This window comes from Kogia breviceps, chromosome 16, assembly GCF_026419965.1.
Source record: "Kogia breviceps isolate mKogBre1 chromosome 16, mKogBre1 haplotype 1, whole genome shotgun sequence".
NCBI classification, from domain to species: Eukaryota; Metazoa; Chordata; class Mammalia; order Artiodactyla; family Physeteridae; genus Kogia; species Kogia breviceps.
Window position 1 is genome coordinate 52,197,072 of NC_081325.1, and position 27,141 is coordinate 52,224,212.

Below are 27,141 nucleotides of genomic sequence, written 5' to 3' on the forward strand. Positions count from 1 at the left end.
CCTAAGTATCCTTCCTAAGTATCTCTCCATATTCCAGAAGGAATGGCTTGGGGAAATCGACAGATACTGATTGATGAACTGTAGCGGTATATTCAGTCTTCACTGGAATTGGGGCAATCTTTTCCCAGAACAGGAATAGTCTAGTATTAGCTGTCTGTTTGGTAGGTAAACGTGTCTTTTTTCTTGGGATTTAATAAACTAAGAACAAGATAGTGGGTCTCCACTTGAATCACTGACTTGACACAAATTTTCCTCAAATATTTGATGAATTGGAACTTAATAATTAAGCCAGATTGAAATGCCTCATAAGATAAATACTAGTCCCTGTTGTTCCATAGGTCTCAGGCAAGATTATGCTTCTACTTCAGCATCTGTGTCGAGACCTAGTTCCAGTGTGTCACTGAATTCAGGAAAAAAAGGGACATGCAGTGATCAAGAGTACGATCGATTCAGCCTGGAGGACGAGGAGGAATTTGACCACCTGCCACCACCTCAGCCTCGTCTTCCGAGATGCTCACCTTTCCAAAGAGGAATTCCCCATTCACAGACTTTCTCCAGCATTCGGGAGTGTAGGAGGAGCCCTGGGTCCCAGTATTTTCCTTCGAATAATTACCAGCAGCAACAGTATTATTCACCTCAAGCCCAAACTCCAGATCAGCAACCAAATAGGACCAATGGAGGTAAGTTGTATGCCCCTTTGGTATTTGATGTGCTTTGATCTTTCATACATGGTCAAGAAATGGTTTTAAGGTCAATGTACATAACTGGTACATGTTTCCAAGACTTATTAAGTACATCCTCAAGACCTTATCCGTTTCGTTGGTGTCCATTGAAATCTATAATTGACCAGCTTCTGATTACGTGTCCCAGATTTATAGCTTCAGGAAAACCATTGTGAGGGACCAGACTGAGTCAGAAATGGGGAGCACCTTCCTGTTGTGGCTGGTAAAGCTGTAGGACAGCAGGGCTGTGGGACTTGAGGAGTTCCTAGTTCCATGGAGTCAGAGGCACGGAGCCACACCCTCTCTCATCTTTCTCAAAACCCCCCGTCTCTGACGGCCTGCTCCTAGCCCAGAGTGATGATGGATGGTTAGTGTGGACCCTGGTGCTTGGAGAGGATGCTGCTGTGCACATCGAGATTTAGGGGAAGTTTGGGATGTGTCTTTCCCTCTGGTGTCCTGACATCTAGAATTAAGATCTGTGCAGCAGTGCGGCTATGGAAGCTGCTATTTGGCGTGGTAACGGCAAGTTGATTTGTCCTGATGGCAGCAGGGTGGGTTGGAATATGTGTCGTTCTTTTTTGTAATTTTTTCTGTTTCCCTCTTCATCATTTATCTTCCTTCCCCAGTCCCAGGAGTTATAGATCTTGACTTACAAGAACTATAGGGAGAATAATCGTGTGATATTCTAAGGCTGGTACGTTTTTGCACTGATGATCAGTCTGACGTTCACACACAAACCCTGTAGAGGATGGAGAAACCAACCATATTCACAGAATTATAGCGTTTAATGATTATACAGCAGCATTTCTCAAACCTGGGCCCCAAAATGATCCAACAAATTATTTTAAAATATTGCAAGGCCAAGGGCTTCCCTGGTGGCGCCCAGTGGTTGAGAGCCCACCTGCCAATGCAGGGGACGAGGGTTCGTGCCCCGGTCCGGGAAGATCCCACGTGCCGCGGAGCGGCTGGGCCCGTGAGCCACGGCTGCAAGGCCAAATACAAATCATACTAGTCATCACCTGCTATCATGAACTTAGTGTTTACTTTTCCTTCCTCTGTACTTGTATTATTCATGCTAATTGAGAGACCCTTTGAAAATATTTAAAGTTTTATAGTCAGAGCTTCTCTCTTTTTTTAATACCTTCAGGTTTCAAATTTAAAAGAAAACAGTGGCAGGTAAAGTGATTGCCACTAGTGAGTAATTTATTAAAGCTCATAATATCAAAGACTATTTTATGTGCTTAACGAAAATGGCAGCATCATTAAAATTGCGGGAGGGGGCACGGAGCTATCTCTGCAAAGGCTTTTTTGTCAAGTGTCTTAGAGCATCACATCCTGCCTGTCCAGCAGATGCTCCCTTTGCATCCTTTTTTTTTTTTTTTTTTTTTTTTTGCGGTATGCGGGCCTCTCACTGTTGTGGCCTCTCCCGTTGCGGAGCACAGGCTCCGGACGCGCAGGCTCAGCGGCCATGGCTCACGGGCCCAGCCGCTCCGCGGCATGTGGGGTCTTCCCGGACCGGGGCACGAACCCGTGTCTCCTGCATCGGCAGGCGGACTCTCAACCACTGCGCCACCAGGGAAGCCCTCCCTTTGCATCTTGATCAGTCGTCAGTGGGGTCGTTGTCCTGCCTTAGACAAATGGTATTAACTTACAGTCAACACCATTGTGAAAAGGGTTAGGTTTCCCTAATCTCTGTTATGATGGTTCCTGTGAGGAAAGTGGCACTATTTCTCAGCCTGGTGTCTGACGGTGGTAGTTTTATTTCTCTAAATGGTCTGCTCTCCACACGCAAAGGAAAACGGAACACAACAGCAGTTCTCTGGATTGGACTTCTGACTAACTTAATGGCTGAGTACACAGGCTCTGAAGGCCAGTACGTGCTGGTTTCCCCTCCTGGCCTACCACGTATACCTTCCCCAGGCTTCTCATGCCTCTGAGCTCTCACTTATTTGGCTACAAAATGTAGACAAATAATATCGCTTTCTTAGAAAACGTAGGTATAATTGGACATCAGATCATCTGGTACACGTTCTCCTTTATGTAACATGTAATCCTTTAACCTAAGTTTGTCATAAGGAATAAATGAAATAATGACCATTCCGTTGCCCGGAGTAAAAATGCTGGAAAAGTTCAAAGCGCTGAAGAAGTAAAGGTGGTCTCCCCAACCCCACTGTTTTTTTAAACTTTTATTAACGTGGCTCGGATATCTGAGCCTTCATTTGTTACCAGAGGATTATTTGGACAAAATTGTGGAACGAGAGTCGTAACTTTGAGACCAATCTCTCAAATATTTTTCTAAATTATTAAAATAATATGGATAGAAGAAAATAATTAAAAATAAAATAGAAGTGCATGTTAATACTTCCTACTTCCATAGCTCCTACATTGCCTGGTTTCCAAAGGGATGGCTCTTGAAAGTTCTTGGTATGTTTCCGGGGATCATAGGGTTGAAAAGGAGCATACAGCAGTCCACTCTTACCTGTGACTTCAGTTACCCGTGGTCAACTGCAGTCTGAAAATGTTAAATGGAAAATTACCGAAATAAACAATTCATAAGGTTTAAACTGCATTGTCGTGAGTAGTATGAGGGAATCTCGTGCCTTCCTGCTCTGTCCCACCTGGGACGTGAATCGTCCCTTTGTCCTGTGTACGCACACTGTGTGTGCTTCCTGCCTGTCGGTGCCTGTGTAGGAAGAACATCGTATATATAAGGCTCTGTACTATGGGCGGCTACAGGCACCTGCTGAGGGTCTTGGAACGTATCCCCTGCCTATAAGGTGGGGCAGGGTAGGGCTACTGTATTTGAATAGTTTGCCAGGTACGATAAGTGATTAAAGCTTGCAGAACATTTGCTAACTGTGATTTTTAGGGTATGGCAGGGGTTGTCAGTGGCATGGTGTAATCAGTGTTAGCCTGAGGACCTCCCCTGAACCCTGTATTTACTGTAAGTCTAGATTTAGATGTTTGCTGGGTAGCTGGCTGCTGCCTTTATTCCTTAAAGGATTCCTAAAGATTGATAGCAGAAGAAAAGATTGAGAAACAATGGTCTGGACTATAACCCCACTGAGAGTCAGGAACTCCCTTGTCTAACACACTGTATAGTATATATATACACAGGAAATGCTCGTTCATTCATTCATTCCACAGAATGGGGAAGGACCAGCACACTCACGGGTACAAGAGAGTGTGACGTATTTGGGAACTCCGTTCTCCACTGTGGTTGGCAACTAGGCTGTGTGGCGAGGGCAGCAGGAGATGAGGCTAGAGGTGGCTGCAGAGCCTGTATCTTAGAAGGATCTTGTCTCAGCCCAGGAGCTTGGGCTTTCAGAGGAAGGGGAGGGAGAGTGATTAGAGGGTTTTAAGCCAGTGGCTGGCTAGAAGTCACTGGCTGTATGGAAGATGGGGAGGAACAAGACAGGGTGTACAGAGACCAATTAAGAGGATTTTGTGAAAATATGGATGACAAATAATGAGGTCTAAACTAGGTGGTAGTGGGAGATTTGTTAAAAATTTATGGGGCAGAATTGACAGGACTTAAGGGGGGATCTAAGTGATGTAGAAGGAGCTGTGCTGTGTGTGGAGAAAAATGAATCTGGTTTTGTACTTGAATGGGTTTTTACTGAGTATTCAGAGGTATCCTTTGTTTTCTGAGCTTGAGTGACCTGATATGTGTACTTTACTTTTGAGGGGGTGTGTATTAAAGAGAAAACTGTCTACATTGTAGAGTTGCCCTCTTGTGGCCGAATTCAAATCTCAGCAGCTGTGAGGTCTGTGCGTGACTGACTCTCTGCTGCCCCTTAGTGGCGGAAGCTGTACTCAGCAAGGAAAAAGAAAGGGAAGCATTTTTTCAAGTCTCCAAAGGTTAGGTGGAGTACTCATGCCCCCTAAAACTTTCCAGAAGTTAATGTGGTCATGTTGATGTGATGAGTGGATATGTCAAAACATCTCAAGTTAGAATTTTAAGAATTTCTTCCTTTTTTGATATGCTAGCAAAAGATTCAGTAATTGCTGGTTTGACATTTCTAGGGTTTTTTTTTTTTTTTTATTAACATGCAACAATTCCTAGCTTTTTTTTTTTTTAAACTGTAAGATTATTTTCTATCCTCACTTCGATTCAGTTTTATCCACTTATTATATGGGAACAAACAGCTAATTGATTACCTAATTCCTCCCTCTTTATAGAACAAGTGCTTTCCTTTAGCATTCTGTTTGGTGGAACCTTTCTGGAGACATGGAGTGTGTTTGTCTCTACCGGGGGTAATTAATTAGCTTGCTAGAGTTCATAACACACATGATAATTTCTGTTTGTCATTGAACAAAATATGATTTCTATTTGTATTTACTTTTGAAAGCATTTTAATTGGCATAAAAGTTGTGATTTTTAACTTAGTAAAATTCTTTTCTAGATAAGCTCCGAAGAAGTATGCCTAATCTAGCTCGGATGCCAAGTACAACCGCTGTTAGTAGCAATGGTAGTTCTCCAGTCACCGTGCGGAATAGTCAGAGTTTTGACTCAAGCTTGCATGGAGCTGCAAATGGAATTTCAAGAATACAGTCTTGTAGTAAGTATGACAATTTTTTGTGTGTATAATTTTAATTAGTTGTAACACCATTAGGAAAATCTTACTGTTTCATTTCTTTCTTTCTCTGAAGAACACTACAGGAAACTTTTCTCCTTGTGTCACTTTTTTGTCTTTCACCATTACAATTGAGTGGTATTTTCACTGGTGCCTATGTCACAAATCAATAATTAGTAAATTATATGCAGTCCTTTGTACCCAGGGATAGCAGTAGAAGCACTAAATGGTGATTGGTTTGTTTACGCATCATACAAAAATGTTTTCTTTGCAGATCTGCCTCTTTTTAGCTGTGTACTTGATATGTTTACTCTGAGGAAAGCACACTTATTCTGTCTAGCTGTTACTTTGGTCTTGTTTTTCACCAGTCCAGAGCTTTCCCCTGGCAAATGAAGTTCTATTTTAGTGTGTCTAAAGTAGGATTCATCTACCTCATTTCAGTTTGCCCTACAATGTGTCATTCACCCTCTTTACGGTTCACCCAGTGATGAGCAGCACGGTGAAAGTAAAATCGTGTGTGTGTGTGTGTGTGTGTGTGTGTGTGTGTGTGTGTGTGTGTGTGTGTTCGCTTTGTGCGGGGATGTGCTGGCTCCAGGGCACCCCCCACCTCCTACTCATGCTGTCTGTAGAGGTAGTTGAGGTTAAGTCTGAGGCTGACGGGTGGCAGATCCGAGGTCACAGTCCCAGTATTGATATGCCCAAACCCGGGAGGCCTGAAGTGTGTTCAGAGTGTGTGTCCGAGCGCCATCAACCAGATGTCTTAAGTCTGCACCCAGAAGACCCCCTGGCGGCCCTAGCAGACTACCCTGTGTACCTCCAACACATGTCTAGAATGGGTTAGATTTTGGGGGCCTGCCTCTGTCATTCAGCGTGTTACACTTTACTCTCATTATGTCATCTTCCATACTAGCCTGCTGGCTCCCTCTGGGCTTGGACCATAGTTCATCCGGTTTTCTGTCCCCAGCACCTGGCATGCTGCCGGGCACATTGAGCTCTCGGTAAATGTTTGAGCGAGTGTATAAATGAACGCCACAGAGCTGTGTCTTAGGGCTTGATCTCTTAATATTTGAATTAATGGCTTGTTTAAAGACACAGAAGACAACCTGTGAACTAATGGTGGGAAACTGAGAGGACTGCTAATTTTATGTGAGGAGGTTAGGACAACTGGCCAAATATATCATGATGAAATTTGACTGAGACAAAAATTCTGTACTTGAGTACGAAAGTCAATAGTATAAGCATAGAAGGGAAAATACAGTTGTGATGGTAGCAAATAGGGTAACGATTAGGAGTTTTTGTGAACTCTAATTCAGTGTGGGTTAATAGCACGATTCGAGTGCCAGAAAAGTGTGCGTAACCCAAAATAGAACAGAACGTACACTACAAACTATGGCAGGTTTTGATGGAAGTGCTCAAAAAATGGTGGGAACATGTCAAAAGGATATAGGAAACAACTTGAAGAAACTCCCAGAGCCCAAATCTGGGACAGTTTGAGCCACAGGATATTTATATTAAAGGATTATAACCCATAGGTTATTTAACTGTGGCTCCATACTTAATTGAATAAAATAAATGGAGAAGAGGGGGAATTCTTCATAGCAGAATTGCAATTGATACACAAAAGAAATGAAGAAAATCGAAAAACCATTGCAAGTCAAGCATAATAATGAGAGAAAACAAACAAACCTGAGAACAATGTTAATGTGTAAGAGGAGGTCAGTCATGAACTTGTTTCAGATCTCAGGACTCTGCTCTCATCGACTTTTTTTTTTTTTTTTGCGGTATGCGGGGCCTCTCACTGCTGTGGCCTCTCCCGTTGCGGAGCACAGGCTCCGGACGCGCAGGCCCAGCGGCCATGGCTCACGGGCCCAGCCGCTCCGCGGCACGTGGGATCCTCCCAGACCGGGGCACGAACCCGCATCCCCTGCATCGGCAGGCGGATTCCCAACCACTGCGCCACCAGGGAAGGCCTCTCACTGACTTTTATTCCTAAGCATTGTAAGAGAATATTATTTATACATTCTAAGTGTGTATCATGAAGATTCCTAGTTCTGGACCGTTCTACTTTCTGGAGTGAACAAAGGTGGGATAGAGAAAGTTGGAGAGGCAGCCTGATATAGGAGGAAGACACTAGGTTAGCAGTCAAAAACTTGAGTTTGGGTAGTTTTTTTAAAAAATTAATTTAATTTATTTTTGGCTGCTTTGGGTCTTTATTGCTGTGCGCGGGCTTTCTCTAGCTGCGGTGAGCGGGAGCTACTCTTCCTTCCGGTGCGCGGGCTTCTCATTGTGGTGGCTTCTCTTGTTGTGGAGCACGGGCTCTAGGCATGCAGGCTTCAGTAGTTGTGGCTTGCGGGCTCTAGGGTGCAGGCTCAGTAGTTGTGGCACACGGGCTTAGTTGCTCCGCGGCTTGTGGGATCTTCCTGGACCAGGGCTCGAACCTGTGTCCTCTGCACTGGCAGGTGGATTCTTAACCACTGTGCCACCAGGGAAGTCCCTGGGTCTTTTCTTAATCATAAGTTCATGGGAAAGCTACATGTCCTTTCTGATTCTTGTTTTCTCATTTGTAAAATTAGGATTGTGTCTATTGATCTTAACTAGTTTCTCTTTGTTATTTTCTTAAACTCAAGGGTGGTTATCTATCTTGTGTGTAGGAGAATCAATTGGAGCTATAGGAGTATCTCCCTGAATAGCTGTTCCGTAACTTCATTTCAAATGATTTTGAAATTTTATTGAATCTGTAGATAAATTTTAGAATTGGTATTAGTTTTAGAACAATATTAGTTTTCTAATGCATTAACATGGAACATTCTTTCATTCATTTAGATCATCTTGTCTCAAAGTTTTGTAGCTTTCTATGTAGAGGTTAATACATCTATAATTTATTCCTAAGTATTTTATTTTTAAAATGTTTTTTATAAATAGTATCTTTTGCAAATTTTAGTTTCTCCTAGTTTGCTGGTATTTAGAAATACAATTGATTTTTGTATTTTGATGTTGTATGCAGCAGCTTTGCTAATAACTTCATTTATCCCAATAGTTATAAATTTGGAATATACCCGTAACATAATGCATCTGAACACCAATACACATTCAAGAATGTTTATAAAATCCCAAACTTAGAAATAACCAAGCTTCTCATCATCAGGAGAATGGATTTTTGACATTCATTCAATGGAATACCCACAGCAATGCAAATATGGATGAATCTCAAAAACATAATAGTGAGTCAAAGAAGCCAAAGAAGAGAACATACTATATAATTCCATTTACATGAAGTTCAACATAGGAATAATTAGTCTGTGGTGATAAAAGTGCAAATAAGTCACTTTGGGGGACTACTGACTGGGAGAGGGTATGTGAGAGCCTGCTGAGGTACTGGCAGTGTTTCACGTCTTGCTGTGGATATGGTTACACGCGTGTGTTCACTTCAAAATTTCATTCCGCTCTAGGCTTAACATTTAGGTACTTTATGTATATTGTGTTTCAGAAGAAATTGGGCCAAATTCACCTGTTGAGTTTTTTTAGAAAATTAAGACTGTTTTTGAGCAGTTTGAGGTTTACAAAAGAACTGAGCGAGAACTACAGAGGTTCCCATGTATCCCCGCATGACCCCCTTCACCTCCTCCAGTTTCCTCTGTTATTAACATCTTGCATTAGTGGGGTATGTTGGAACATTCACAGTTAGAAGCTACTAAATTAAGGAATTGTAGAATTGGTTGGAAAGGATCTTAGAGATGATCTGCCAGCCAACCCAAGTTTACTGTGTCCCTAAAGCTTGATGGAAACAGAACTAGAGCAGAATCTTACAGAGACCTCATTTTTCATCGAATATTTTGGCTACTGTACACATACATCAGCATTCCTACATATAGATTTCAAATAATGTATACTTGAACAAAACTAAGGAAATATTTTCAAGAGATATTAAATAAAACCATAGACGTCTTTTGTCTTTCTCCTCACTTTTTATCAAAGAGATATCTATTGTATATTCTGTGCTTAAGTTCAAAATCAGTTAAACCGTTTGAGAAAACAGGGTCTGTTTGTGTTATGACCGCATCACAAGTGTACCAGGCAGCAGAGGCTAGAGTGGTTAGTAAACAACAGGTAATGTTGTATGTATAAGTTTATGTTAAATTTGTGATTCAGTTGTTTCCTTGGAGAAAAGGATTTATAAAATTTAATTTCTGCCTAACAGTTCATTGTTTTTTAATGTGAAATAGTGCACAATGATGGGCCAGTATATTGATGAAGTTCTTAAGGGTTCTTACCCAGAGAGCTCCCTTCATTTCGCAGATTCTGCTGCTGTTATCAGGGTAGTACTTGCTGAGTGGTTACTCAGCCATTGTAAGGCTTTATGTGGATTAACTCATTTAGTTTTCCCACCAACCCTATGAGATAAATGTCATGACGAAAATTATTTAAGAAATATGTCTGTAATAAGCTGTTTGTGCCTACCGATGCCACCTGTCTTCCCTTCTATAATTACTATAATTGCTGCTATTAAATTGTTCCCTTGTTTTATCCTCATGCAACCATCCCCAGTGCAACCATCAAGAAATCCTAATGTCTTCCAAGCAAGCAAGCAGGGAAGAAATCCTGTGAGAACTCAGAGATGCTCAATTTTGTTAAAGGAAAGAAGGTTGTTGTTCCAGCTGGCTTCTAAATATAGTCAGGCACTCAAAAATGTTGCTGCTGATTGGCAGAGAAGGAGACGCTTGTCAAGAAGTAGAATTTTCCGATACTAAATGCAGTCTGGAACTCGTATTTCATTTATCTACATGCATAGACGTAGATAAATTTCTATATACGTAAAACCTTCTCAACAGTGTCAGCTTCTTCAAACATAACACACGTGTAGATGGTGGTAGGCGTTCCCTCATGTGAGTGTCCTTTGTTCTTCTAGTTCCGTCACCAGGGCAGCTTCAACACAGAATCCACAGCGTGGGACATTTCCCAGTGTCTGTCCGGCAGCCTCTTAAAGCCACAGCCTACGTGAGTCCAACCGTTCAAGGCAGCAGTAACATGCCTTTATCCAACGGCTTACAGTTATACTCCAACACGGGGATCCCTGCCCCCAACAAAGCTGCAGCTTCTGGGATAATGGGCCGCAGCGCACTCCCAAGACCTTCGTTGGCAATAAATGGGAGTAACCTGCCTCGAAGCAAAATTGCACAGCCTGTCAGAAGGTAAGAACCTTTGCTTATTCGTCTGCATGGCCTCGTTTGCCGTCTGCAGTTAGAAGCTGCTCTGGGAGCCATCCTGACTTTTCCTTTGTCTAACCCTGGCAGGTCACTCTGCCCCTTCTGGCCTGACTTGTGACCGCCTGCCTCTGGGTTCAATACCTTTTTAATCAATTTTTAATCAAAATGGGCAATATTGTCATTAGGCACATGCACATACACACCCTCCTCCAACAGTCATGATTTTAAAAGCATCTTAGTGCTATTTAACTGGGGCTTTATTAGCTTATGTTGGTTTAAGTTTGGTATGTTCCAGGTAGAATGTTTTTTTTTTTTTCTTTCAAAATTCCAGCCTGCTTGCAGGGCACCCGTTCGATGCTCTTGTGGTTGTGATGTGCCCTTCTTGAACTGGATCTCCCGGAGTGTCTTTTTTATTTTTTTTAACATCTTTATTTGAGTATAACTGTTTTACAATAGTGTGTTAGTTTCTCCTTTACAACAAAGTGAATCAGTTATACATATACATATGTTCCCATAACTCTTCCCTCTTGTGTCACCCTCCCTCCCACCCTCCCTATCCCACCCCTCTAGGTGGTCACAAAGCACAGAGGTGAACTCCCTGTGCTATGTGGCAGCTTCCCACTAGCTATCTAATTTACATTTGGTAGTGTGTATATGTCCCTGCCACTCTCTCACACCGTCACAGCTTACCCTTCCCCCTCCCCATATCCTCAAGTCCATGCTCTAGTAGGTCTGTGTTTTATTCCCATCCTACCACTCATCTCTTCATGACATTTTTTTTTTTTTTTTTAGATTCCATATATATGTGTTAGCATACGGTATTTGTTTTTATCCTTCTGACTTACTTCACTCTGTATGACAGACTCCAGGTCTATCCACCTCATTACAAATAACTCAGTTTCATTTCTTTTTATGGCTGAGTAATATTCCATTGTATATATGTGCCACATCTTCCTTATCCATTCATCTGTTGATGGACACTTAGGTTGCTTCCATGTCCTGGCTATCGTAAATAGAGCTGCAATAAACATTTTGGTACATGACTCTTTTTGAATTATGGTTTTCTCAGGGTATATGCCCAGTAGTGGGATTGCTGGGTCATATGGTAGTTCTATTTGTAGGTTTTTAAGGAACCTCCATACTGTTCTCCATAGTGGCTGTATCATTTTACATTCCCACCAACAGTGCAAGAGGGTTCCCTTTTCTTCACACCCTCTCCAGCATTTATTGTTTCTAGAGTTTTTGATGATGGCCAATCTGACTGGTGTGAGATGATATCTCATTGTAGTTTTGATTTGCATTTCTCTAATGATTAATGATGTTGAGCATTCTTTCATGTGTTTGTTGGCAATCTGTATATCTTCTTTGGAGAAATGCTTATTTAGTTCTTCTGCCCATTTTTGGATTGGGTTGTTTGTTTTTTTGTTATTGAGCTGCATGAGTTGCTTATAAATTCTGGAGATTAATCCTTTGTCAGTTGCTTCATTTGCAAATATTTTCTCCCATTCTGACGGTTGTCTTTTGGTCTTGTTTATGGTGTCCTTTGCTGTGCAAAAGCTTTTAAGTTTCATTAGATCCCATTTTTTTATTTTTGTTTCTGTTTCCATTTCTCTAGGAGATGGGTCAAAAAGGATCTTGCTGTGATTTATGTCATAGAGTGTTCTGCCTATGTTTTCCTCTAAGAGTTTGATAGTGTCTGGCCTTACATTTAGGTCTTTAACCCATTTTGAGTTTATTTTTGTGTATGGTGTTAGGGAGTGTTCTAATTTCATACTTCAAAAGGTAGCTGTCCAGTTTTCCCAGTGAAGAGGCTGTCTTTTCTCCACTGTGTTTCCTTCCCTCCTTTATCAAAGATAAGGTGACCATATGTGTGTGGGTTTATCTCTGGGCTTTCTATCCTGTTCCATTGATCTATATTTCTGTTTTTGTGCCAGTACCATACTGTCTTGATTACTGTGGCCTTGTAGTATAGTCTGAAGTCAGGGAGCCTGATTCCTCCAGCTCCATTTTTCGTTCTCAAGATTGCTTTGGCTATTCGGGGTCTTTTGTGTTTCCATACAAATTGTGAAATTCTTTGTTCTAGTTCTGTAAAAAATGCCAGTGGTAATTTGATAGGGATTGCATTGAATCTGTAGATTGCTTTGGGTAATAGAGTCATTTTCACTATGTTGATTCTTCCAATCCATGAACATGGTATATTTCTCCACCTATTTGTATCATCTTTAATTTCTTTCATCAGTGTCTTATAGTTTTCTGCATACAAGTCTTTTGTCTCCTTAGGTAGGTTTATTTCTAGATATTTTATTCTTTTTGTTGCAATGGTAAATGGGAGTGTTTTCTTAATTTCATTCTTTTCATCATTAGTGTATAAGAATGCCAGAGATTTCTGTGCATTAATATTGTATCCTGCTACTTTACCAAATTCATTGATTAGTTCTAGTAGTTTTCTGGTAGCATCCTTAGTATTCTCAATGTATAGTATCATGTCATCTGCAAACAGTGACAGCTTTACTTCTTCTTTTCCTATTTGGATTCCTTTTATTTCTTTATTTTCTCTAATTGCTGTGGCTAGAACTTCCAAAACTAGGTTGAATAAGAGTGGTGAGAGTGGGCAACCTTGTCTTGTTCCTGATATTAGTGGAAATGATTTCAGTTTTTCACCATTGAGAACAATGCTGGCTGTGGGTTTGTCATATATTGCCTTTATTATATTGAGGAAAGTTCCCTCTGTGCCTACTTTCTGCAGGGTTTTTATCATAAATGGGTGTTGAATTTTGTCAAAAGCTTTCTCTGCATCTATTGAGATGATCATATGGTTTTTCTCCTTCAGTTTGTTGATATGGTGTATCATGTTGATTGATTTGCATATATTGAAGAATCCTTGCATTCCTGGAATAAACCCCACTTGATCATGGTGTATGATCCTTTTAATGTGCTGTTGGATTCTGTTTGCTAGTATTTTGTTGAGGAGTTTTGCATCTTTGTTCATCAGTGATATTGGCCTATAGTTTTCTTTCTTTGTGACGTCTTTGTCTGGTTTTGGTATCAGGGTGATGGTGGCCTCATAGAATGAGTTTGGGAGTGTTCCTCCCTCTGCTATCTTTTGGAAGAGTTTGAGAAGGATAGGTGTTAGCTCTTCTCTAAATGTTTGATAGAATTCGCCTGTGAAGGCATCTGGTCCTAGGCTTTTGTTTGTTGGAAGATTTTGAATCACAGTCTCAATTTCAGTGCTTGTGATTGGTCTGTTCATATTTTCTGTTTCTTCCTGGTTCAGTCTTGGCAGGTTGTGCATGTCTAAGAATTTGTCCATTTCTTCCAGGTTGTCCATTTTATTGGCATACAGTTGCTTGTAGTAATCTCTAATAATCTTTTGTATTTCTGCAGAGTCAGTTGTTACATCTCCTTTTTCATTTCTAATTCTATTGATTTGAGTCTTCTCCCTTTTTTTCTTGATGAGTCTGGCTAATGGTTTATCAATTTTATTTATCTTCTCAAAGAACCAGCTTTTACTTTTATTGATCTTTGCTATTGTTTCCTTCATTTCTTTTTCATTAATTTCTGATCTGATCTTTATGATTTCTTTCCTTCTGCTAAATTTGGGGTTTTTTTTGTTCTTCCTTCTCTAATTGCTATAGGTGCAAAGTTAGGTTGTTTATTCGAGATGCTTCCTGTTTCTTAAGGTATGATTGTATTGCTATAAACTTGCCTCTTAGAACTGCTTTTGCGGTATCCCATAGGTTTTGGGTCGTTGTGTCTCCATTGTCATTTGTTTCTAAGTACTTTTTGATTTCCTCTTTGATTTCTTCAGTGATCACTTCGTTATTAAGTAGTGTATTGTTTAGCCTCCATGTGTTTGTATTTTTTACAGAACTTTTCCTGTAATTGATATCTAGTCTCATAGCATTGTGGTCAGAAAGGATACTTGATACGATTTCGATTTTCTTAAATTTGCCAAGGCTAGATTTGTGACCCAAGATATGATCTATCCTGGAGAATGTTCCATGGGCACTTGAGAAAAATGTGTATTCTGTTGTTTTTGGATGGAATGTCCTATAAATATCAAGTAAATCCATCTTGTATAATGTATCATTTAAAGCTTGTGTTTCCTTATTTATTTTCATTTTGGATGATCTGTCCATTGGTGACAGTGGGGTGTTAAAGTCCCCTACTATGATTGTGTTACTGTCGATTTCCCCTTTTATGGCTGTTAGTATTTGCCTTATGTATTGAGGTGCGCCTCTGTTGGGTGCATAAGTATTTATAATTGTTATATCTTCTTCATGGATTGATCCCTTGATCATTATGTAGTGTCCTTCTTTGTCTCTTATAAAAGTTTTTATTTTAAAGTCTATTTTGTCTGATATGAGAATTGCTACTCCAGCTTTCTTCTGATTTCCATTTGCATGGAATATCTTTTTCCATCCCCTCACTTTCAGCCTGTAAGTGTCCCTAGGTCTGAAGTGGGTCTCTTGTAGACAGCATATATATGGGTCCTGTTTTTGTATCTATTCAGCTAGTCTGTGTCTTTTGGTGGGAGCATTTAATCCATTTACATTTAAGGTAATTATTGATATGTGCATTCCTATTACCATTTACTTAATTGTTTTGGGTTGTTCTTGTAGGTCTTTTCCTTCTCTTATGTTTCTTGCTTAGATAAGTTCCTTTAGCATTTGTTTTAAAGCTGGTTTGGTGGTGCTGAACTCTCTCAGCTTTTGCTTGCCTGTAATGGTTTTAATTTCTCCATCAAATCTGAATGAGATCCTTGCTGGGTAGAGTAATCTTGGTTGTAGGTTTTTTTCCTTCATCACTTTAAATATGTCCTGCCACTCCCTTCTGGCTTGTAGAGTTTCTGCTGAAAGATCAGCTGTTATCCTTATGGGGATTCCCTTGTGTGTTATTTGTTGTTTTTCCCTTGCTGCTTTTAATATGTTTTCTTTGTATTTAATTTTTGACAGTTTGATTATTATGTGTCTTGGCGTGTTTATCCTTGGGTTTATCCTATATGGGATTCTCTGTGCTTCCTGGACTTGGTTGACTATTTCCTTTCCTATATTAGGGAAGTTTTCAACTATAATCTCTTCAAATATTTTCTCAGTCCCTTTCTTTTTCTCTTCTTCTTCTGGGACCCCTATGATTCAAATGTTGGTGTGTTTAATGTTGTCCCAGAGGTCTCTGAGACTGTCCTCAGTTCTTTTCATTCTTCTTTCTTTCTTCTTCTCTGCAGTAGTTATTTCCACTATTTTATCTTCCAGGTCACTTATCCGTCCTTCTGCCTCAGTTATTCTGCTACTGATCCCGTCTAGAGTATTTTTCATTTCATTTATTGTGTTGCTCATCGTTACTTGCTTCCTCTTTATTTCTTCTAGGTCCTTGTTAACTGTTTCTTGCAATTTGTCTATTCTATTTCCAAGATTTTGCATCATCTTCACCATCATTATTCTAAATTCTCTTTCAGGTAGATTGGCTATTACCTCTTCATTTGTTAGGTCTGGTGTGTTTTTATCTTCTTCCTTCATCTGCTGTGTGATTTTCTGTCTTCTCATTTTGCTTATCTTACTGTGTTTGGGGTCTCCCTTTTGCAGGCTGCAGGTTCGTAGTTCCCTCTGTTTTTGGTGGCTGTCCCCAGTGGCTGAGGTTGGTTCAGTGGGTTGAGCAGATTTCCTGGTTGGGGGGACCAGTGCCCCTGTTCTGGTGGATGAGGCTGGATCCCGTCTCCCTGGTGGGCAGGTCCATGTCTGGGGGCATGTATGGGGATGTTGGTAGCTTTACTGTGATTCTAGGCAGCCTCTCTGCTAATGGATGGGGTTGTAGACCTGTCTTGCTCTTTGTTGGGCATAGGGTGTCCAGCACTGTTCGTTGCTGGTCCTTGAGTGAATCTGGGTCTTGGTGTTGAGATGGAGATCTCTGGGAGATTTTCGCCGTTTGATATTACGTGGAGCTGAGAGGTCTCTTGTGGACCAGTGTCCTGAGGTTAGTTCTCCCACCTCAGAGACACAGCCTTGACACCTGGCTGGAGTGCCAAGAGCCTTTAATCCACACGGCTCAAAACAAAAGGGAGAAAAAAATAGAAAGTCAAGAAAGGAAGGGAGGAAGGAAGGAGGGAATGAAGGGAGGAAGGAAAGAAGGAAGGAGGGAAATAGGAAAGAAAGGAGGGAAAAAAGGAAGAAAGAAAGGGGAGAAGACAAAATAAAGTGGGGTAAAATAGTTATTAAAATAACAAAATAATTATTAAGAAGAAAAATTTCTATTAAAGAGAAAAAAAAGACCCCAAAAAAAAAAATGGTCGGTGTAACCCCAGGACAAATGGTGAAATCAAAGCTACACAGACAAAATCTCACACAGCAACACCCACATACACACTCACAAAAAGAAAAAAGGGGAAAATAATAGTATATCTTGCTCCCAAAGTCCACCTCCTCAACCTGGGATATTTCGCTGTCTATTCAGGTTTTCCACAGATGCAGGGCACTTCAAGCTGACTGTGGAGCTTTAACCCGCTGTTTCTGAGGCTGCTGGGAGGGACCTCCCCCTCTCTTTGTTCACACAGCCCCTGGGGCTCAGCCCTGGACCTGGCCCCGCCTCTGCGCACAGGTCGTCCAAGGGAGCCTGCCCTTCGCTCAGACAGGGAGGGGTCAAAGGAGCAGCGTTAACGGAGCAGCTGATTCGTGGTCTCTGGCTCACTCGGGGGAGGGGGGGGTGGCACACGGATGTGGGGCGAGTCCGCGGCGGCAGAGGCTGGCATTACGCTGCATGGGCCTGAGGCGCACCGCGCGTTCTCCTGGGGAAGCTGTCCCTGGATCCCGGGACCCCGGCAGTGGCGGGCTGCACGAGCTCCCGGGAGGGCCAGTGTGGAGAGTGACCTGTGTTCACACACAGGCCTCTTGGTGGCAGCAGTAGCAACCCTAGCGTCCCACACCCGTCTCTGTTGTCCGTGCCGACAGCCGCAGCTCGCGCCCGTTTCTGGAGCTCCTTTATGTGGTGCCCTTAATTCCCTTTCCTCGCGCCCCAGGAAGCGAAGAGGCAAGAAAAAGTCTCTTGTCTCTTCGGCAGCTCCGCGCCCGTTTCTGGAGCTCCTTTAAGCAGCGCGCTTAAACCCCTCTCCTCGCGCAGCAGGAGGTAAAGAGGCAAGAAAAGGTCTCTTGCCTCTTCGGCAGCTCCACACTTCTCCCGAACTCCCTCCCGGCCAGCCGTGGTGCGCTAACCCCTTCAGGCTGTTTTCACTCTGCCAACTCCAGACCTTTCCCTGGGATCCGCCCGAGGCTCAGTTCCCAGCCCCGCCCGCCGAGGCCGGTGAGCAGACAAGCCTCTCGGGCTGGTGAGTGCTGGTTGGCACCTATCCTCCGTGCGGGAATCTCTCCGCTTTGCCCTCCGCACCCCTGTTGCTGCGCTCTCCTCCACGGCTCTGAAGCTTCCCCCTCCGCCACCCGCAGTCTCTGCCCGCGAAGGGGCTTCTAGTGTGTGGGAACCTTTCCTCCTTCACGGCTCCCTCCCACTGGTGCAGGTCCCGTCCCTATTCTTTTGTCTCTGTTTATTCTTTTTTCTTTTGCCCTACCCAGGTACGTGGGGGAGTTTCTTGCCTTTTGGGAGGTCTGAGGTCTTCTGCCAGCGTTCGGTGGGTGTTCTATAGGAGAAGTTCCACGTGTAGATGTATTTCTGATGTATCTGTGAGGAGGAAGGTGATCCCCGCGTCTTACTCTTCCGCCATCTTCTCGCTCCCCTCCTCCTGGAGTGTCTTATGGTTAAAAACAATTCCATAAAAGTGAGTTGAGGACAGAGAAGATGAGAAAATGGAGGCAGTAAATCAACTTACAGGAAATTAGGATTTGGAGGAGAGGGAGGGAACCATGGTAAAAGTGTGAAAAGGATGTGAGAACAAGTAATTTTTCTTTATGCGTCGGGTAGCTATAGTTTTCATTTTCTGATAAATAGGTACTCAGATCAAAAACAAATTCAGAAACTATTGTAAAACAAACACAGAAAAGTAATCCTACTATCCAGATAGAAATCATCTTGGTGCATGTTTGTTCAATGCCGGCCTGTGTTGCATTTGTGACTGAATAGAATCACATAATTTGGTGTATGTAGGTCATTGTGGACAGTCCATTTATCCTTGGATATATGTCTTCAAACTAACCTCTTGGAAGGGCTGTCACTGCCAGACAATGAGAGTCTGTTTCCACAAACTTACGCAAACATTGGGTATTATCATTCTTTTTAAATTCTCTGCCGATATAATAGGCAAATCTTTGATTATTTGTAAGACAGAAAAACATGAAGAAATTTTCAATTTGTATTCAGTAGAGTAACCACTTACATTTTTAGGCCATTTTTCTCCTGAGTTTATCTGTTTCTGATTTTAAAATATTCTTTGTACACTAAGGGTATTGATCATTTTCCACTTAGGTGGCAAATCTACTTGTGCACATACAACATGTGTGGCAACGTGCCAAGAACTGGGCTTTCCATCAGATGAGCATGTTGAAGGCCCAGAAATACAAGGCACACTTGGGAAGGTGCCAGCACGTTGTCACTGCTGGAGTGGCGAAGAGTAGATCAAAGTAAGTGATGGGACTCGTGGGATTACTTACAAGCCGTGTCCTTTTTTCATTCCTTTATAGTTTCCTTCAGCCTCCAAAGCCTCTGTCTTCACTCAGCACTCTGAGGGATGGAAACTGGAGAGATGGTTGCTACTGATGCAGTTCTATGTACGTTTGAACAGCTGGAAAGAAGTGGAAAATGAGGGTCGTGTTACCTAGCTGGCTGGGTAACAGCGGATGTCGGGATATTCTTTCCCTTCTGCGTTTTAACATATTCACTGCATTGTTTTTCAGTGGACCAATCACCAGAGACTAATTATTGCACTTAAATATTTGCCTGAGATACTGCAGCGTTCACAAATCCGTGGTTGCAGTATTGTGACACTTAGAGCTAGGAAGTTTTTGTAGAACTGATATGTACCTGAATCCTTTTTGAGAGAATTGAGATGTATCCATAATGCTTTCTTTGCCATCTGAGTTTCTTAAAGTAACATGTTCAATTTACTTATGTGTTCTAAACATCTTCCCATTTACATGTTCTGTATTTTAATACACTGCATCTTTACAACCAGGTTCTATAAACGTATGCTTTGAAATTTACTTTTTTATAGTTTACAGGAATTTTATTTTTTGTGCCTATTTCTTTTTACACCTACGTGAACCACTGTGGAACAACTTAAATTTTGTGCCATAAAAATATTTTTGTGGTAAGGTACTATTTTTTTAGCTCTAGGGATATATCAGCAAAAATCCATCACGACAATTTGAGAGACATAATTTTATGCTGAATGAGCACAATGTAATCTGAAGCATTGAGCACTGAGACAGCCAGACAACAGAGTGAAATGGTCTTGTCATTTTCATTGTTAATTTATTGTCATACGTGGGTTTCATATTTATAATGGCATCACAAGCTCATTGCACTTAATACTTGCAATGTTTGCTACTGTACTACAATTGATTTTCAATACTTTTACAGAAGATGAAACTGTAACATTTTATTAATAATGCTTCTGGAAATGAACGCATTTTAAAGCAAATAAATCTTTTTGATAGACCTTTTACAAAATCCATTTGCACTAATGAATGCTTTCTTATGGTATATGACTTAATCTTTGTTACTGTGTACACTGCTGTTTTGGAATGTTCAGAAATAAAGACTATTTCAGCAATATCAGGTCACGCATGAATGTGCAGCATAAACAGTACGAATACCACGCCTACGTGTCGCCACGATTGTGAAAGTACTGTCATTGTTAATGCTCCTGTCCAGGGCGTTTATTCCTGAGGCGAGTGGGCAGAATATTCGCATTAGTAAACAATTCTCTCTCTCTCTCTCTCTCTCTCTAAAATGCTTGGGGGCTTCCCTGGTGGCGCAGTGGTTGAGAGCCCGCCTGCCGATGCAGGGGACGCGGGTTCGTGCCCCGGTCCGGGAGGATCCCACGTGCCGTGGAGCGGCTGGGCCCGTGAGCCATGGTCGCTGAGCCTGCGCTCCGCAACGGGAGAGGCCACAATAGAGAGAGGCCCGCATACCGCAAAAATAAATAAATAAATAAAAATAAAATACAATGCTTGGGATGAGAGACGTGAGGTTTTAGTTCCGCAGTGGGGTTTGGGTACCACTTAGTGGCCACTACCGCCCAAGGAGCCTCTTGCCCAGAAACCCGTTTGTGGATGGATACTGTCCGTGGAGATTCCAATATTTTATGGGGGTGGAACTTGAAGTATTTCTTTTCTCAGTGTCAGTAAAATAGCAAAGTATTATCATTAGTCTACACTATATTTGATGTACATTGGAAAACTTTTCAGCTGAAGTTGCTATGGAAAGGTTAGGTAAAAGGTTTCAATGTTAAGTTTTAAAACAGTTCTCCCGAAGGTCGTTAGAGATTTTTATTTTTAAGAAGTGTGCCTTTCTACACAGTTCCATGGGGAACTAAAAGACTGGCTTTTAATTAGCCTGTCCTTTAAATGAAATGTGGGCTAGAGGAGGTGAGGTGTCAAAGGAGAAGTGATATTTATTGAGCACTTTGTTAGTGACAAGGACTGTGCTAGAAATTTTTTATATATTTGTCTGATTTTTAACAATCACCTCCTATTACCACCATTTAAAAAATAAAGACCCCGAGCCCAAGGGATGTGACATTAACCTAGTGTAAACATCTAGCTAGTAAATAGTGAAGCTGACTTTTGAATCCAGTGTATCTGACCTCAAAAGTCTGTTTTTGCCACTACTGTGCTCTTCCTATGAACATATGTAGTTCAGTTAGTACATTTTAAAAAAATGAGTTTATATTCTGCTGAGAAGATGAAAGGATTCAACTCATTTGCAAATCAAGTATTCCATTTATATTCAAAAAGTCTGTTCAGCCCTTGGAATAAAAACCAAAGATCCCTGTATCTTGGAATTTACATGCTAGTTAGGAGAGAGACAGTAAACCACATACAAGTAAGTAAATCACAGTATGTTAGGTCTTAAGTGCTATGGCAGAAAAAGAAAAGGAGATGAAAGTAAGGGGAGAGGTGAGAAAATGGAGATGGGGAGACATCACAGTATTACATAGGGTCTTCTAGGTAGATCTCACTAAGAAGGTGACACCTGAACAAAGACAAAATGGTGTTGGTGATTATTTTCACAGTTCTCCCCTGGATGGTATGTAACATTTATTCTAGATGCATAGGAGAGAATTTAATATACTGCATCAATAGATGCCCTAGGGTATGGTCCGCCCATCAGCAGCATCTCTTGGAAACTTATTAGAAAATGCAGATTCTCAGGCTCTCCCCACACCTACTGAATCAGCCCTCTAGGTGACTTACAGAGGCTCCTTTGAGAAAAGCTGCTGCAAAGGAGGGAGCAGCCTAGGCAAAGGCTTAGGGCAGAGCGTGCCTGGGGTGTTTGAGGAAGAGCAAGGAGGCCATTGTGGCTGCAGCAGAGGGAACAAGGAGGGAAACTAGAGATGAGGTCCGAAGGGAGACAGGGAAAGATCACGTAGGGCATGTGGGCCACAATAAGGCTTTGATTTTACTCTGGAAATGGGAGCTATTCATGGTTTTGAGCAGCAGAGTTTATGATTTGACTTTTTGAAAGCATCGCTCGCATTTGTTGAGAATAGACTTAAGATAAGAAATGAAGGTGCCGTGAAGGTGAATTAAACTATTTAGTCCAGACAAGAGATGGATGTGGAACTGGACCAGCAGGATGGCAATGGAGGAGATAGGAATGGTCAGATTCAGGCTGTCTTCTAAAACTACAGCTATCAGGATTTCTTTATGGATTGGATATACTGTGTTAGAGACCAAAAGAAAAACTCCAGGTGTTTTGGGCTGGCAACTAAAAGGATGGAGTTCCTCCAACAGAGACGGGGAAGCTGTGGGTGGAGTAGGCTGGAAAACCATGATTCTGGCTGAGCTCAGTTATGCTCTCTAGGGAGTTCCCTGGCAGCCCAGTGGCTAGGACTCGGCACTTTCACTGCCGGGGCCTGGGTTCGATCCCTGATCAGGGAACTAGGATCCCATAAGCCACGTGGTACATTCCAAAAAAACACCAGAAAAACAAAACAGTTACACTCTCTATCTCATGTGCATTCCTCACACTGTAACAAACCAGGACTCATACAGGAAAAGGGATCCTGAGATGCTTAGTTCTGCAACATGCAAGGGAACTATGGTGCTGAGTTAACACAGACAGTCTAGCCTGGCTGACATCTGTATTAGTTAGCTATTGCTGCATAACAAGTTACTACAAAACTAAGTGGCTTAAAACATTATTATCTCAGTTTCTGTGGGTCTGGAACCTGGCCACAGCCTAGCTGGGTCCTCTGGCTCAGGGTTTCTCACAAGGCTGCAGTCATCCTGAGACTCACTAGGGGAGAATCTGCTTCCAAGATCACTCACGTGATTGTTGGGACGATGCATTTCCTTGTGTGCTAGTGACCAGAAGGTACCATTCCTACTTGTCACATGGACCTCTCCTTGGGCAGCTTACAACATAGTGGCTTGCTTCATCAGAATGAGCACGAAAGAGAGATTGGGAAAGGGAAAGCGTGAGCCAGAAAGCTGGAAAGTTTTCTGTTGTAACTTAATTTTTAGAAGTGACGGCCCAATCGTTTTTTGCCATGTTTTATTCATTGGAAGCAAGTCACTATGTCCAGCCCTCATTTAAGGGGAGGGGATTACACAAAAATGTTCATACCAGGAGACAAGGATCATTGGGGCCATCCTAGAAGCTGCCTGCAAAACATTGCCAACCACTTTACTAGATAATGCCAATCTAACTTCCCATTAGTTGTATTACTACTGTACATGTTTGCCAGGAGGCTATGAGAATTCCTGTTACTACACATATTTGGTATTGTTAAAACATCTTTAACTTTTAAGTCTGTGGGTATCTAGTTGTGGCTCATGGTTTTAATTTTCATCTCCTTGCTTGTAGTGAGATAGAATACCTTTGCATTTGTTTATTGAACATTTGCGTATCATCTTTTATGGATTCCTGTTCAGGTCTTTTGTCCATTTTTCTATTGGGATTTCCTTATTGATTTGTAGTAGTTATTTATATAGCCTGCTACAAGCCTTTTGTCAGTTATATGTGTTAAAACTATATCTTCACACTGTGTATCTTACCTTTTAATTCTTTTAATGAGGTATTTTGATAGAATTATTAATTTTAACATAGTACATATTTACCATTTTTTAAAAGATTAGTCATTTTGTGTCTTAAGAGTATTTCCTGACCCTGGAATCCTGACTATAATCTCCTGTATTCTCAACGTTTTATTATTTTGCTTTTCACCTATATTTTATATTGTTCATGCGGATTTATAGTTGTCTTAGTAACACTTACTGAAAATTTTGTCCTTACCTCACTGTTCTTTGTCATAATCAGATGTCTTTGTGTGTGTATGTGTCTATTTCAGAACTGTCTATTCCTGTACCAGAACCATACTGTTTTAATCTCTATAGGCTTATAATTACATTTTGCTAAATAGAGTAGTTTTGCTATCTTTTCCTTCAAGAGTGTCATGGATATTCTTGTCCCTTTGCATTTCCATATGTATTTTTAAACAAACTAGCCAGAAAAACACCCTGTTGGAATTTTGATTGGATTGCATTGAATTTATAATTCAATATGTCAGAAGTTGACTGTTTACATACTGAGTCTTAAAAATCCATGAACATGGTCTACCTCTTCTTTTATTGATTGAGGTATTCTTTAATCTCTCTCAATAAAATTGTGCAAGTTCTTCCCAGAGGACTGAAATGCCTTTTGCAAGATTAATTTCTAGGTATGTGATAGTTTTTTATGCTATGTGATACTTATGATATTTTTAAAATTTCATTTCAAATGTTTTATTCAACCACCTTAAATTTGTTAGTTATTTTAATTTATATTTAGAATCTTTCTATACACAGTCAAAATGTATGAATGTTAGATTTCTTTCTTTCCTATCCTATATCTTTTCTTTCTTTTTCTTGCCTATGGTCTTCAATGCAGTAGTAAATATAAATGATAATAGATATCTATCTCTTTGCTAATTCAAAAGGAAAGCTTTCTCTTTTCTTACCATTAGTTTTCAAATTTGCTAACTATTTTATCATAAAAGAATGGGAGTTTTAAACAAACTTTCTGCATCTATTAAAATAAGACTATCTCATTTAATCTGTTAATATGCTGACTTTATGATGGATTTTTCTAATGTTGACTCAACCTTGAATTATTGAGATAAATCCAACTTGGTCATGATGCATTACTCCTTTTAATAACTGATTTCATTTACTAATATTTTATTTAGGAGTTTTGTCCAATTTTTGAATAAAATTGGTTTATAATTTTTCTTTCTCAAACTGTCCCTATTAGGTTTTGGAATAAAGATAGCATTCGTCTCATAAAATGAATTGGGGAGTACTATGTGTTTTCCTAGCTGGGAGGATTTATGTAATATTGGAGTTATTTCTCCCTTAAATATGTGATAAATCTGACTGGTAAAGCCACTGGGGCCTGGAGTCCAGTCAAGTCATGTTTTTAAAATCTGATGTGTTTATTCTGCTTCCAAAAGCATGATTAAACCTCCTACTTTATTGGTGGATTATCTATACACTCCTCTACTCTTCATAGTTCTATCAAATTTTGCTTTGTCTTTTTAGGCCACATGATTTGGTGTATACATATTTAAATATCTTTTATCTTCCTGGCAAAGTGAACCTGTTATCATGGAACTAGTCTTCTTTATCTTTCTTTTTAATGTATTTAAAAAAATCTATTTTTCAGATATTAAATAGCTACGTATTTCTTTTAGTGTTTATATGATATATATTTTTAAACCTTTGCTTTCAAATTTTATCATTCTTGTGTTAAACAACATACAGTTCAGGGTTTTTTAAACCTAGTATGAAAATCTCTGCCCTTGAACTTGATCATTTAAGCCGTTGTATATAAAATAATTACTGACATATTTAGATATAAATCTACCACCTTCTTATGGGCTTCGTTTGTTACATCTGTTCCTTTTCCCCCCATTTTTGTCTTCCCTTAGATTTTTTTTTTTAATTCTGCTTTTCTCTCCTATTAGTTTGAAAATTATACCCTAGTCCTCCTTTGCTATTCTTTTAGTGGTTACCCAAGAAATGACAATTTGCATCCTTAACCTGTCAAAGAATAATTTACCTTTATCATCCTCGTAGGTAACAGAAGGACCCCCAAATCTCCCTACATCTAATCCTTAAATTCATGATTCAGCCAGGGATTAGGGAGAAGAGACCATATATAGATTTTTGGGCTGTCTAAAATTCAGAGAAATCAGAATTAGCCATGTAAACAATATAACACTATGCTAAAAGATATTTAGAGAAAGAGTGGTGATGGGACCAAGGGAATGATCAGCTTTGGTGAGGTCAGCAATTTGATCTTAAAGCAGGTCCTGGGTTCACTCATCCAACAAATATTTACTGAGAGCCTACTATTTGTCAGGCTTTGTGCTAAACGCGGAGGATATCACAGCCAACAAGTCAGATGTGGTTCTACCCTCATGGAAGTGACATTCTTGATTCTAGTAAGAGAGACAGGTTCACATCTAACAAATACCACATCCTTCCTATAAAGGAAGAAGCAAGGAGCTAAGATACAGAATAACGGGATGGGAGCAGGAGGGCAAGGATGCTCCAGAAGGCCTGTCTGAGAAGAGGACATTTAAGCTGAGGACGTATGGGAATTCATCAAATGAAGAGAAAGGGAAAGATTATTTCAGGTAGAGAGAGGGAAGAATTTGGAGTGTATAAAGGGCCAAAAGAAGGCTGGTGGGGCTGGATCTTAGTGTGCGAGTGGTTCAGCTGGCTCCATGCTTTGTGGGGTCCAGTACGAAATGAACTTTGAGAACATACTAAGAATTTCAGGATGGCAACAGTCCAGCATTAAACCAGTCACAGGGCCCTTCTGAGCACAGGCCTACGTGCCACTGCACAGGTCCCAGGACCACGGGAGAGGGAGGGGCAAGAGCCTGTAGAACCTCAAGTAAGGAAGGGCTTTGAATTTTATTCCAAGTTCAATGGGAAGCTATTTATTAATAGTAACACTAACACTCATACTTCTCTTCCTATGTGCCAGACACTCGGCTAAGTTCTTTAGAAGTTTTTACTAATTTACTCCTCACACAATCTTATTGTTCTAAAATTACACCTGTGGGATTTTAATTTGTGGAAGTGACTGAGTGATGACATCAAGAGGTTGATGCCACTGAAAGAAGACTTTTATTACTCATGTTTCCGGAAAGGAAGGTCACAGCACACAGAGGCAGGTTTTGGTCAGGAGGTGGAAGTCTAGGCCAGAGCCTTTGCTGGGGTTTCTGCAGGAAATGCAAGGCAAGGCAGAGCAAACAGTCTGGGATTGGCTGATCTGAATAATTCCAGGGGGCTTCGAGCTATAGGGGTGGTCTCCAGTTGCCTAGTACTTGGGTCCTAGGGGTGCTTTAGGGCAGGGGAAATATTGCTTTGGTGTGTGAGAACTGGATAAGAAGGGGGTGGGGGACTTGGCCTTGGATCAGCCGGTCTGCCCACGCAGCCCGACTCACAGGGAAGAGGTCAACACTTCGGTAGATAGTTTGGCCCT

The 27,141-nt window shown here is 41.0% G+C and overlaps 1 protein-coding gene across 2 annotated transcripts in view; it reads left to right on the forward strand.

Moving 5' to 3' along the window:
• Positions 1 to 21,248, forward strand: part of SLAIN1 (SLAIN motif family member 1) — a 63,000-nt gene extending 41,752 nt beyond the window's left edge. For both annotated transcript variants that reach the window (XM_059041663.2, XM_059041664.2), the window contains 4 exons: positions 339 to 680; positions 5,129 to 5,284; positions 10,206 to 10,488; positions 19,122 to 21,248. In XM_059041663.2, coding sequence (XP_058897646.1) covers positions 339 to 680; positions 5,129 to 5,284; positions 10,206 to 10,488; positions 19,122 to 19,197 — 857 coding nt within the window. In that variant the 3' untranslated portion in view covers positions 19,198 to 21,248. The remainder of the gene's footprint in view (positions 1 to 338; positions 681 to 5,128; positions 5,285 to 10,205; positions 10,489 to 19,121) is intronic.
• Positions 21,249 to 27,141: the final 5,893 nt, after the last annotated feature.